General features: G+C 41.4%; 1 protein-coding gene across 4 annotated transcripts in view; it reads left to right on the top strand.

Annotated features, from left to right (window-relative positions):
* vrk1 (VRK serine/threonine kinase 1) overlaps nucleotides 1-14,270 on the top strand; it is a 93,288-nt gene that overhangs the window by 34,695 nt on the left and 44,323 nt on the right. For all 4 annotated transcript variants that reach the window (XM_038774693.1, XM_038774686.1, XM_038774684.1 and 1 more), the window contains 4 exons: nucleotides 5,186-5,255; nucleotides 7,289-7,376; nucleotides 10,153-10,261; nucleotides 12,985-13,077. In XM_038774693.1, coding sequence (XP_038630621.1) covers nucleotides 5,186-5,255; nucleotides 7,289-7,376; nucleotides 10,153-10,261; nucleotides 12,985-13,077 — 360 coding nt within the window. The remainder of the gene's footprint in view (nucleotides 1-5,185; nucleotides 5,256-7,288; nucleotides 7,377-10,152; nucleotides 10,262-12,984; nucleotides 13,078-14,270) is intronic.

The following is a 14,270-nucleotide window of genomic DNA, read 5'->3' as shown; positions in this document are numbered from 1 at the left end:
CAGTGACCCAAGCCAGGAATCGAACCTGGGACCCTGGCGCTGTGAAACAACAGTGCTAACCACTGTGCTACCATGCAGGAGTTGCCTCCGGGTTTCTAGTTTCTGCCCACAGTGCAAAGATGTGCTGGTTAGATAGATTGGCCATGCTAAATTGCCCCTTAGTGTCCAGGGATGTGCAAGTTAGATTATGGGGAATGAACCTAGGGAGGGTGCCATTTCAGAAGGTTGGTGCAGACTGGTACTGATTGATCAGCTTTGCACTGTAGGGATTCTAAGGATACATTTAATAGTTCTGAGATGATAAGGTGCAACAGTCACTTAAAAAAAACAGTTTTTGAAGGAAAACTGGTAGTGAAATGTCAACAATCGACCATGATGTGGGGATTCTAATGAGTGGAAAATCCGGAATTTCCACTTTACTGTATACAATTGATTAGTCTTCCACTTTCAACTGGCTTCAGGTCTTTTTACCAGCATTGTACTCCATTGCTCAGCTCACTCAATGCAGCTGTCAAATAGTTCTGGAAAATTATTCCCTTTTCTACATTTTCTTTGCCTTTACAGTGAAATGTGAAAATTAAGGACACCTAAGGGACTCGTTTTGGGTGTCTTTCTTTGTGGGAGGTCATTATTTGCAAAATGGCCGCTGTATGTACAGTTGACTAGATAAGATGAACATGCTCTGGGATTGACTGTCACCTGCAGCATTCCTTTTCACCCTCATTTGGGATTGTACCTAATTCTGGAACTTTTGTTAGCACTGTGTGATTTCAGTTAATTTTCTATTGGGTGTGTTACCTCGTTCTTTGTCATCCCAGGATCTTTTTATATTGGGGAGAGGGTTGTCCTGATCCTGGAATCTCCTGTGGCAGTCTGTACAGAGTGAGGTGGAAATGCCTGTTAGGTGCTTGGAAATGTATCGCCTTTCCTTAACTTGTCACTGGGTCAAAGTCCTGGACTTCCATCCCTAATAGCATTGTGAGTACACCTATACCACATGGACTGCAGCGGTTCAAGAAGGCAGATTACCACTATCATAATAGCAATTAGCAATGGTCAATAAATGCTGGCCTAGCCTGTGTTGCCCACATCCCATGAATTAATTTTTTTTAAAAAAAGAGATCCTCGCCAAATTACAGAGGAATTCATATCCAGAAGATCCCCATCTCGGACTCTTCACCACCACCTGTTGAGGTTGGATAGAGTTGTTAGCAGCTCAATACTATCAAGTAAGGTTGCTAATTCTGATCGGAGGCAGAATGAGAGAGGTTTGGGGTCAAGTGATGTTATAGTCAAATTACATCTGAGCATGTGATGTTGGATTGGGGGCATCATGTGACTTCTACAAATTATGTTGGATTTTTATCATGGTCAGGTTACCTGTAATTGAATCTTGTAGTTTGTGCAGTTGGTTCTGCAGCTGTTATATGATACGTTCCAAGAACCGAAAGGCCACCCAAGAGAAGGTGACGATGGTAAACTGAGGGGGGGGAAATGAGAAGCTATTTTCTTCATCTTTACATTCATTCCCCAATCTCCCCCTCTCTTCATTCCCAGTCTGCCTGTTAAACCAATTTCAGACCCCGATGCCTAACTACCCTGCCCGACTGATAGCTCCCCACTTCAATGTATTGTTTACTCAATGTCCATGGTGACAGAGAAATGTCCGTATTCAAGGATTGTGCAAGCTTTCAATGCTAGGCGATGAGAGATTTATTTTCAGCAGCAGCAGAACCTCATGACCTGGCATATCCCCCACTCTACCATTACCACCAAGCCAGGAGGTCAACCCTGGTTAATGAACAGTGCAGGAGAGCATGCCAGGAGCAACATCAGGCAAACTGAAAAATGAGGTGTCGTCCTGGTGAAGCGACAACACAGGAATACTTGTGTGCCAAACAGCATAAGCAGCAAGACCGAGCTCAGCAATTCCACAAAAAACACATCAGATCTGAGCTCTGTAGTCTTGCCGCACCCAGCCGTGAATGGTGGTGGACAATTCAACAACTCACTGGAGGAGGAGGCTCCACAAATATCCCCATCCTCAATGATGGAGGAGCCCAGCGCACACATGTGCAAAAGACTAGGCTGAGGCATCCGCAACAATCTTCAGCCAGAAGTGCGAGTGGATGATCCATCATGGTCGTCTCAAGTGGTCTCCAGCATCACAGATGTCAGTCTTCAGCCAATACGAATCACTCCATGTGATATCAAGAAACAGCTGATGGCACTGGATACTGCAAAGGCTATGGGCCCTGACTATATCCCAGCAATAGTACTGAAGACATGCTCCAGGACTTGCCGCACAGTAGCACGGTTGTTAGCACTGTTGTTTCACAGCTCCAGGATCCCAGTTTTGGTTCCCCGTTGGGTCACTCTCTGTGCAGCGTCTGCATTTTCTCCCCTTATCTGCGTTGGTTTCCAGGTGCTCAGGTTTTCTCCCACAGTCCCAAGATGTGCAGGTTAGATGGATTGGCCTGCTAAATGACCCTTAAGTGTCTAAAACAAAAGAATAGGTGGAGTTACTGTGTTGCGGGGATTGGGTGGAGGTGTGGCGTTGGATAGGGTGCTCTTTCCAAGGGCTGGGGCAGACCCGATGGGCAGAATGGCCTCTTGCTTCACTGTAAATTCTATCATTCTAGACAAGTTGTTCCAGTACAGCTACAACACTGGCATCTACCTGGCAATGGGGAAAATTGCCCAGGTGTGTCCTGTACACAAGAAAGAGGAAAATTCAACCCAGCCAGTTACCGCCCTAACAGTCTACTCTCCATCAGCAAAGTGATGGAAAGAGTCATCAACAGTGCTATCAAGCAGCACTTACTCAACAATAACCTGCTCACGGACGCTCAGTTTGGGTTCTGCCAAGGCTTCTCAGCTCCTGACCTCATTACAGCCTTGATTCAAACATGGACAAAAGAACTGAATGCCCGAGGTGAGGTGAGAGTGACTGCCCTTGACATCAAGGCAGCATTTGACCAAGTATAGTATCAAGCAGCCCTAGCTAAATTGGAATCAATGGGAATCGGGGAAATCTCTCCTCTGGTTGGAGTCATACTGGCACAAAGGAAGATGGTTGTGGTGGTTGGCGGTCAATCATCTCAACTCCAGGACATCACTGCAGGGCTTCCTCAGGGTAATATCCTGAGCCCAACCATCTTCAGCTGCTTCATCAATGACCTCCCTTACATCATAAGGTCAGAAGTGGGGATGTTTGCAGATGACTGCACAATGTTCACCATTCGTGACTCCCCAGATAATGAAGCAGTCCATTTCCAAATGCAGCAAGATCTGGACAATATCCAGGCTTGGGCTGACAAAGTGGCAAGTTTCATTCATGCCCCACAAGTGGCAGGTAATGACCATCTCTTACAAGAGAGGATCTAACCACCGCCCCTTGACATTCAATGGCATTACCATCACTTAATTCCTCACAATCAACATCCTGGGGGTTACCATTGATCATAAGCTGAACTGGACTGACCACATTAATACTGTGGCTACCAGGGCAGGTCAAAGGCTAGGAATCCTACAACGAATAAAGACCCTCCTGACCCCAAAGCCTGTCCATCATCTACAAGTCACAAGTCAGGAGTGTAATGGAATACACTTCACTTGCTCTAACAACACTCAAGAAGTTCAACACCATCCAGGACAAAGCAGCCCGCTTAATTGCTCCCCTTTCCATAAAAAAACATTCAAACTCTCCACCACAGACGAACAGTGGCAGCTGTGTGTACCATCTACAAGATGCACTGCATCACCAAGGTTCCTTCGACAACACCTTCCAAAGCCACAACCACTACCATCTAGAAGGACAAGAGTAGCAGATACCTGGGAACCCCACCACCTGAAGGTTCCCCTCCAAGTCATTCACCATCCTGACTTGCAAATGTATTCACTGTCGCTGGGGCGAAATCTTGAAACACTCCCTGACAGCACAGTGGGTATGCCTACTAGTTCAAGAAGGCAACTCACCACCACCCTCTGAAGGGCAACTAGGAATGGGCAATAAATGCTGGCATCACCAGTGATGCCCACATCCTGTAAATTGATTAAAAATATATATATTTCATTAGTGTCCTTCAATCATACCCATCCTCTGAAAAAATTCTTCTAATTCTGGCCTCTTGAGAATTCCTGATTTTAGTCACTTCACAGCACAGCTAAGGCCCTGAGCTCAGCAATTCCCTCCATAAAACTCTGTCACTCTCCCACTCTTTCCTTTAAGATATTTTTAAAAGCCCATCTCTTTGACCAATCTTTTAGTTGTCTGAGCCACATATTAAGTCAATGTTGAGTTTTGTTTGTTAATACTTCTCTGTTGAGATATTTAACAATGTTAATCGTGTTAAGGTCCCGGACAAGAACACAATTATTTTCAATTGGTAAAACTGTGAATAAATGTTACTGCACCACAGGAGTGATGATGTTGACCCACAGGTATATTTTATGTTAAAACAAACTTTAATTTAAAAAAAGAATTAACCACATTAACAGCAGAGAATTAACTTTACAGTTAACAGTTACAACAGTTAAGTAAAAGGAGAAACTTTAACTTCGTCAATATGCCTTTGTATTAGCAAGCCAGTGTAGTTCAAATACCGCTCGTGAATAAAGTTAACAACCATGTTTCTATTTGTTTTTCTCTGAGCAGAATCTTTGGAGAGAGAACCTTTCAGGACTAAAACTGAAACATCTCAATTCAGATAAAAATTCTAGGAAGAACTGACTTTTTGGATAGACCTAACTCCTCCCCTTTAATTACATCATATGTACCCAAAGTATAACATATTCTGTCTCCTCCCACAAGATGCCCCATGACCTGTTTAGCCAGGACCAAACACAATACCCCGCATAAATTATCTACGTCTCCGTTGTCCTTTAAACATAAACAATATTCTATTAGCAGAGCACGTCACCTGCAAAATCAATGATTACCTCACTTTACGACCCCTTAATATCAGCATTAGCAGAGACACTGTCTGTAGGCACCTTAAACCCAGGTTTTAATAACATTACTGCAATAAAATATGGCTGTCTTACATTCATCACAATATTAAATATAATATAGTTAGAGTTGTTTTTCTTGCAAAATGTAATGGATCTGTCGGGCAAAATGCTAAGATTTCAATGGTGCATAGACTAAGGGACCAATCTGCTTTTTGTCCCCTTCTATTTCTAGGAACCCAGTACCAATGGACCATTATTTTCAGAACTCAAGTTTTACATGAGAGCAGCCAAACCAGAACTAAGTATGTTGAGTCTATTATATATGAAAAGTCTAATGCATTTTGGTATGGAAGTATCTGACCTTTCTATCTCCATACTCAATAAAATTTGATCTACAATTCATATGTTTGTAATCGCTAAATATTTATTACACCACATTCCCATAGCGCGTCATGTGTGTGATTAGTTGGGTTGTTGCATCATTGATTATTCTTGACTTTTGTAAAAGTTCAATTTAAATAATTGCTCATATCCATTAAGTATTTGAAACTTGTGGTATTAGTCCCTTGAGGCAGCACAGAAAATGTATTTTGGCAGCAGCTGCGTTTATGTGGTATACTTAATTATCTGGGCTTAAACATGCTCGCTAGTCTGTGGATGCTGCATGTTGATCTTTTCAGTTTTAGTTCTTGGTAACCTGGGCGTTTATTCCAGAAAAATAGCTATTTTGATGGTTTGTCTTTCTTCAAATATATTTTTCCAAAGCATTTCTCCTAGGATCATGTTCAAAGTTATTGAAAACGTGATAATCTGTGAAGGTGATTTTTGGGTAGGGTGTGTGGACAGTCTGGATCATGTTAACGTCGAAAGGGAAAAGATTTTGGGACTTTCAAAAGATATTAAGGTAGATAGGTCTCCTGGGCCGGATAGGATTTACCCCCAGAATGCGGAGGGAAGCAAAAGAGGAAATTGCTGGGGCCTTGACTGACATCTTTGTATCCTCATTGGCTACAGGTGAGATCCCAGAGGACTGAAGAATAGGTAATGTGGTACCGCTGTTTAAGAAAGGTAGCAGGGATAATTCTGGAAACTACAGGCCGGTGAGCCTCACGTCGGTAGTAGGTAAATTATTAGAGAATTCTCAGGGACAGGGATTTATACCCTTTTGGAAACAAATGGACTCATAGGCGATAAGCAGCATGGTTTTGTCCAGGGAAGATCGTGCCTCACTAACTTGATTGAGTTTTTTGAGGAGGTGACAAAGATGATTAATGAGGGGAGGGCAGTGGATGTTTACATGGACTTCAGTAAAGTCTTTGACAAGGTGCTTCATGACAGACTGGCACAAAAGGTGAAGTCACACGAGATCATAGATGAGGTGGTAAGATAGATACAGAACTGGCTCGGTCACAGAAGGTGAAGGGTAGCAGTAGAACGGTATTTTCTGAATGGAAGGTTGTGACAAGTGGGCTTGGGCCTCTGATGTTTGTAGTGTACGTATCGATTTGGAGGAAAATGTAGCCGGTTTAACATAGAGGGGAAATATACAATAAATGGCAAAACACTTGGGAATATAGAAAGTCAGAGAGATCTGGGTGTGCATGTCCACAGATCTTTGAAGATGGCAACACAAGTGGACAAGGTAGTCAAGAAAGCATATAGAATGCTTGCCTTCATTGGATGGGGCATCGAGAATAAAAACTGGCAAGTCATGCTGCAATTGTATAGAACCTTGGTAAGGCTGCACTTAGAATATTGCGTACAATTCTGGTTGCCACACTGTCAGAAGGATGTGGCGGTTTTGGAGAGTGTAGAGGAGGTTTACCAGGATGTTGCCTGGTCTGGAGGGTGATAGCTATGTGGAGTGCTTGAATAGACTTGAACTGTTTTCATTCGAAAGACGGAGGTAATGGGGTGACCTGATAGAGGTCTACAAGATTATGCGGGGCATGGATAGAGTGGATGGGAGGCACTCTTTCCCAGGGTGGAGGGGGTCAGTCACCAGGGGGCATAGGTTTAAGGTCCGTGGGGCAAAGTTTAGAGGAGATGTGCGAGGCAGGTTTTTTACGCAGAGGGTGGTGCCTGGAACACGTGGCCTGGGGAGGTAGTGGAAGCAGATACATTAACGGCGTTCAAAAGGCATCTTGATAAACATATGGATAGGGTGAGTATAGAAGGCACAAGGAAGTGCTGAGGATTTTTGGCAAAGGTTGGTATAAATACCGGTACAGGCTTGGAGGGCCGAAGGGCCTGTTCCTGTGCTGGAATTTTAATGGTGACTGAGATGCAAGTTATTTTGTCTTACTTTGTGTTTATTATTATTTCCTTCCTGCAGTTCATAGTTGGATCGTGTCCCGCAAATTGAATTATCTCGGTGTACCCAAGTATTGGGGGTCAGGACTCTATGATAAAGGAGGAAACAGGTATGTGCTGATATTCTAGTTCAAAGTTCCAGTAATCTTCTATGCAGTCTAACATGATTAAAGTTCAAGGAATATCATTTGACCCCAGCAAATGAATTAACACGTTATGCAGTGAAATAATTTTCTTTCGTTTTGTGGTTATTGGTTTTGTGGGTGGCACTGTGGCTAGTACTGCTGCCTCACAGCGCCAGGAACCCAGGTTCGATTCTAGCTTTGGGTAACTGTCTGTGTAGCATTTGCACATTCTCCCCAAGTCTACGTTGGTTTCCTCTGGGTGCTCTGGTTTCCCCTCTCAGTCCAAAGATGTGCAGGTTAGGTGGAATGGCCATGCTAAATTGCCTCTTATTATCTAGGGATGTGCAGTTCAGGTGGGGTTCTGAGGACTGGGCGGCGGAGTGAGCCTAGGTAGGGTACTCTTTCGGAGGGTCGGTGCAGACTTGATGGGCTGAATGCCCTCCTACACCATAAGGATTCTGTGGTTTACTTGGGCCATTCTGTTGGGCGTAAGTGGGTAGCTGTGACAAAAGTGAAGCATCACTCCATATGCTATTAGTCGTCCCTTCTTGCCAATCATAAAATTAGGTTAGTTAACTTGAAAGGCCAAACCTTGCTGATGTAGGTTCTCTAGCTTTTTTAGTTGAAGGACCCCCTTTCAAATGAGCAAGTAATCACAGACCCACCTCTACCCCATCTAAATCATACTATATTATATATTACCTGTGCAAACTTGTATTTTGGCATCCTTGGCATAAGGGGGCAGCTAAGAGTTAACCACATTGCTGTGGGTCTGGAGTCACATGTAGGCAAGATCAAGTAAGGACGACAGATTTCCTTCCCTAAAGGAGATTAGTGAACCCGATGGGTTCACCCTCCATGCCCAGCTCGCAGAAATAAAGCCTTTCACCGCTCAAATTACTCAACTATTTCCCGAATCCCTGGAGAGTGGTGATTGTACCTTTAGTTGACTAGGCTCCAGACTGTACACCTTTCCGCCTCTCTAAGTTGCTTTCCCCCTTTAAGACATTCCCTAAAATTTGCCTCTTTGACTAAGCTTTTGAAAACTGACATTTCTCCTTGTATAATTCTGTATCATACTTTGTTATATAATGCTCCTGAGAAGTGCCTTGGGATGTTTAATTAAAAAGTGCTATATACATATAGATTATTCTTTCATATCATAGAATTTAGTGTAGGAGGAGGCCATCGGCCCACCGAGTCTGCACCGGCCCTGGGAAAGAGCACCCCACACCTCCACCCTAACCCCACACCTCCATCCTATCCCCGTAACCCCATCTAACCTTTTTTGGACACGAAGGGCAATTTTTAACACCGTTCAAACAGTCTTGTTATTTGACTGTTTTTCTTTGTTCCTGAAGGGGACGTCACTTGCAAACCTGTCTGAACTGTTTCTTGGGAACCAATCAAATTAATTGTGAGATACCTCTTGTAATACTGTCACGGTAAAGACACTGGATTAAATGGCTTTGAATTGAGAGACCGTAGAACATTCTATGGCTACTGTTAAAATTTAATTAGCAGCTCTAATTGAATTTGTGGTCATTAAAGCCTTCTATCTCATTGTTTCACTATATGATCAAAAGATATATCTGAGGTTGGCTGATTACAAGGAGTAATTAAGGATCAGGACAGGCCAACAATTCTAGTAGGTAGGGACATAGGAACAGATATAGACTTTTGGTCCCTTGAGCCTTTTCCACTCAGGTCAACAGCAACGTCCCCCAATTGAACTTTTAAGTTAAGCATTAGCACAGGAAAAAACACTTTTTCTAATCCTGGGGAGGTTTGATACACAGTCACTATAAATTCTTGCTACCTTCAATTTATCCGTTTGCTGGTAAATAAATATAGTAGCAGGGTTTCTGTGCAAGTTACGAGTCTTATTACTTTTATTTGGTTATTGGGCAAGTAGCAGCATACTCCAGTTCGTGGGAATATTGGGCCGCAGGTACCTGCTGAGGATGCAGCTTACAGAAGAGAAGTTCTATTTTACTATGCTGTCAGTTGCAGTACTTCTTGGGATAGGTAGAAAGGATTGGAAGGCGGTTGGCTATATTTGACACTGCAGCGAGGAACCTGGCCCCACATTCAGGAAAGCATTTTTCTTTTAAACACTTGAATTTTACGTGGTACCGTTTCAGCTGGTTATGGGCCGCTGGTTAGGTTGCATGTTCGACACAGGCATGCTAGATTGAATGGTGTTTTTCCTGGGTTGCATCATTCTATGTTTTATGTGGACCACATTTTCCTAATGCAATCTTATTTTCACATGGATCACAAAGTGTTTTCTTTGAAATGCAAATACAGGACTCAATACCTGTTCTGATGCAGACCCTACATTTCTCTCTTCCCACCATTTCAAATTTGGTGGATGATGTACTTCCAGCAGGGCACAAAATGAGCACACACACCACCCACCATATTGCAGTTGGACAGATCAACGTGGCACCATCAAATTCCTGATGAGAAACCCCCAAAAAGCCTCCGTTATAACCTGATTTCTCCTTCCTCATTCGCTCCTGTCTGCCATCCTTTTTTTCAGACCAATGTGCACGTGTACATTATGCAACAGATGTGGTATGCTAAATTAAAGTTCAAGTTCTTGATAACTTTTCTGATTATAAGTTTACAAATTTGGTTGTAATCTAATGTGGAAAAATATTAATTGATCAGATTAAATTGCTGCCAAGAAACGCTCATTCTAGAGGAATGCTAGAAGCACTGCATTTTAAACTTGCAGCTGATTTTCTGAATTCAGTTATAGGTTTATGGTGATGGATCGATTTGGATCTGACCTTCAGAAAATATTTGAGCAAAATCATAAAGTGTTCCCAAAGAAATTTGTGCTGCAGTTGGGGCTTCGATTGGTAAGTTTCTGGTGTTTATTATCTAGAAGGTGCCATTGTGGCGACAATTGTTTTTACTCTATCTTTATTCAGTATCCGTGAAAACTTGCCATTTTTGTAACAAATGATAAAGCTGTCCCATTTTGTTGCTGGAAGATTGTTATTTTCTCAGTCAGTGTTCATCTTGAATTGATTGTCATGTGTGCACATGCCTGCAGTGGTCTTGGCCTTCAATCTTTTGAGAATAATCTGGTCCTTATTGGAATATTTTGATAGTGGGGCTGGGATCTTCTGGAATTTAATGCTGCAGACTGAGCATTCATCTGATAACTTTGAAATAAAGATTCTTAGCCTGGTAAAATAACAAGTTTGATCTTTGGTCTGTGCTGAGTTAGATGATTGCCGCTTCAACAGCAGTATGGAAGCTACACTTGACTGTACTTCTATAATAGGACAGCTCAAATATTGAGTGATGGCTACTTGAGAAAGGTGCAAAGTTTACACCCTGCTTTTGGAAAGGCAATCCAGCAAAAACGTACTGAATTTGTAGGCAAGAAAAGAAATGTAAAGTTACGTGACAGAAGCGTTCAAATTGTTCTGTCTTCATGGGCCACTTATTTATGTGCTATGGAGCCTCTTGCCCACGTATATATAATTGCAGTACAGAACATCAATCACAATTCTAAATTAAAATCTAATTTTCTGTAATTAAATTTGCATAAAAGCATTCCCTGCAAGCAAAGTTGTAGACTATAGTTTAAAATTAATTTTGCCTAATTAAAGACATCTTGCACATTAATGTGTTAGGGCAAAAATAAACTATTTCACTAGAGCTTCATGGGCTGCGTGGCCAGGGTTCAAGCACCGTATGTGACTTTCGGGCTTTAGTTTGGATACCCTAGGCCTCGGAGAATTGATTTGGATGAGTTGTTCATACTATTAATGATTTTATAACAATCTAAATTATTAAAAAGCTGAACAGTGTAATTAGCCTTTTTTATCGTTGTCTTTTCACTCTGATATTGTTTGTTATTTCACACTAATCACCTCCTGGGATTTCCATATAAAATGAGGACGAGACAATGATGGTTGCTGTAATTTATGTTTGAAAATTCCTACAATCTAAAGGATTTTAAAGCTTCTGTTTCGTGCCGCTTAATCATGGTTTGTCTTGTGGTTTATTTTCTACCTTGTGCTGACCTGCACTAGCCTTTTGCCACCTCAGTGTCCAAGGTGGTTAATGATCCCTCTTTACTAAGTCGTTCACTGATCTGTGCTGTTGGCCTGAGAAGGATATTCAGACTGTTTCTCAGAAGTAAACATCAGAAAGCTCCTCTGACTTGGTTGTTAAATACATCATGCAGCCAAGCTGGGCCACAATGCCACTGCTTTGATTCTTGACCTGTGCTGTGTTAGTTGATCATCGCTGGGTTGGCAGCAGGGGACTCTACTGTCAGCCTCTGGGGTTAGGCTTCACCTGACAGATCATAGTCAAAATGCCAGTGCGTTGGGTAAGTGTCTTGTGTTACAGAAAGGAAACATGTTTTGTGTGGAAAACACAACCCAAAGAAAACCTTTGTCACAAAATATAAATGTTTTGAGGTTAGAATAGGTTGTTGAAATAGGAAATGTACGTGGAGAACAGTAAAGAAGTAGTCAAACATTTGAAGACTCAATCTTGTGTGCCCCTTGACGGTGACATGGATTTGTTATACAGATAAGAAATATAGCTGCTATACCCTCTTGGCTGTGGAGTATTAATCCTTGTTGAACAGCATGTCAAAGAAGAAAGATATGATTCATCGCTTCCCAGATTTTTACAAAGTTGGACGAGACTATTGGATTGTTATAGCTGGCTATCCAGCTGTGTCCATCATGACAAGTCCTGCATTCATGTTAAACGTAATGCATATCATTGACTTGGTTTGAGCAAAGTGCCACAGAGAACTAATATAAAATCCAGTTGTCTACTATACAAAATTGTTTCGGTGGGAGGGAAAAGTTTGGAAATAGATGTTTAGTTGAGTTATCTTGATTCTGAGTATTGTTTTCCTGAGCGAGCTAGCAGAATACCACTGCTGCCGAGGGGAACTTGGAGCAAGCCCAACATTCGCAGAAAGAAAATAATCTGAGGTGAAGGTGGCCTTTAGAAAGCCCTTTTTTTTTTTAAAAAGCCATCTTCTTCAAAAAATCACTAAAGTGCACTCATAATGGATTCTGAAGTGCAGGGTGTGCAGATGAAGATTCAAAAGTTCTAGTTTTCATCCTTTTAAATTATATTTTCAAGGCCGAAACAAATGGTGAACCTTGACACTTTTGGATAAACTGAATCCTTCACCAGTGGTCATTAGCCGTGTTTTGTTCAATTTGAAGGCTTCATTTGCAGCTTTTTGTGTATTTGATTGATGTGGAGTTTTTGTTCGGCGTATAAAAATCACAAGCTTTCCAAAACAAATCCTTCCTGAAGAATTAGTAAGAATTAGTGTGGTTTCTTGTTCAGCACCAAAAAGTTAACAGGTGTGGTCAAATTTTAAACTATTTGCTTCATAATATAAAATATTAACGGCCTAAGGGTTAAATTAGAATTCCGCATGTTAGCTATACAATTTGAATATGTATGTAGATGGATGTTCTGTTGCATGAATGAAACTTTGTTATATTAACATAATTGTTACAAAATGCTATCAGGATCTTAATGACTCCTATCCAAAGCTGTTTAACTTACAATTGTTTTCTTTTGATAGATTGACATTCTAGAATACATCCATGACCATGAGTACGTGCATGGGGACATCAAAGCATCCAATCTTCTGCTCAGTTACAAGAATCCGAACGAGGTTCTTTGTTTTTTGCTTATTTCGTACAATAGTAAATTGCTTGTGGTGCCGATAAAAGGAAAAAAACATTTTATTCCATGTTTTCTCCCTCTTCTCATTTTAACCCCAAAGATTCCAAAATGTTAAGGATAATGTTTTCTAACCTGTCATCAAACAATTTCATGTTTAAAAGTAAAGGCTGCTTTGTTAGTGAATGAATCCACCTCGTGAAGAGTTTTCCCCTTGATCCTAATTGACTTCAGTTGTAGTAGGTTTCCTTCGTGGCATGTGCTGTAGAGCTAGCTCCCTTGATGCCAAGGGCAATTACTGTCTCCTTGCTTACATTATAACAGTCACTCATGTTCTCAGGGTGGCCCTAAGTGCTTCACAGCCAATGAAGTACTTCTGAAGTATAAAGGAGCTAAATAAATGCAAGCTTTTTCTTGCCCCGCACATCAAAATGACAATTTAATAATTTGTTGTTCTGTCATTCGGTGGAGTGCTGGTTAAATCTTGTTTCTAGACGGGTTATTGACCTACACTTCAATGGAGTTTTTAATTTGGATTTGGGGAATTCCGATTTTACTTGTCACTCTTTTTGTTTAGCAGGGGAGATGACAAATTTTTTTCACTTAATATTTTTGCCTGTATCTTTGTGATGGAAGTATAAGTTGAGTATATGAAGCCCTGTCCAGAAGTAGAAAATCGCTGCAAAGAAATTGAATATGTGAGCAGGAGAAGCATTGGATCTCACGAGCCACGGGATCATCAAAGCTTCCAATTTTCTACTCCGTTATTCATTTGCCATAAGAATTATTTGATTCAGTGCATGACTAAGATCGTGTCAACTCTTTGTGAAAGGCAGCAGTAGATATTGTCATATTCCAAAATAGTTTCAATATTAAGCTGTTGTACTTGGAGTGGATTTGTAATGTACCATGCAGATGAATATTTTTAGTTTGAGTAGCTCACTATGCATTTCGCATTTTTCTAAAAGGTTTTCTTAAAGTATGAAGGAAAATTACTCTTGCAAATAAAACTGAGGCACTGCCAGAGCTTTAGAAGTTCTAACAAAATCAGAAAAAACCTTTGTTTCCTTTCTCACTATCTCTTTTCTTCCTCGCTGACCCCACCACCCACAGATGTGGTCAGACTCTGAAATGTTCGCTGCTTGGCCCATATGAAAATTGAAGTTGTTTTCAGGACTTAAATGG

This window comes from Scyliorhinus canicula, chromosome 2 (assembly GCF_902713615.1).
Source record: "Scyliorhinus canicula chromosome 2, sScyCan1.1, whole genome shotgun sequence".
NCBI classification, from domain to species: Eukaryota; Metazoa; Chordata; class Chondrichthyes; order Carcharhiniformes; family Scyliorhinidae; genus Scyliorhinus; species Scyliorhinus canicula.
Note: the sequence above shows the minus strand (reverse complement) of the source record. Positions and strands in the feature narration are given on the sequence as shown.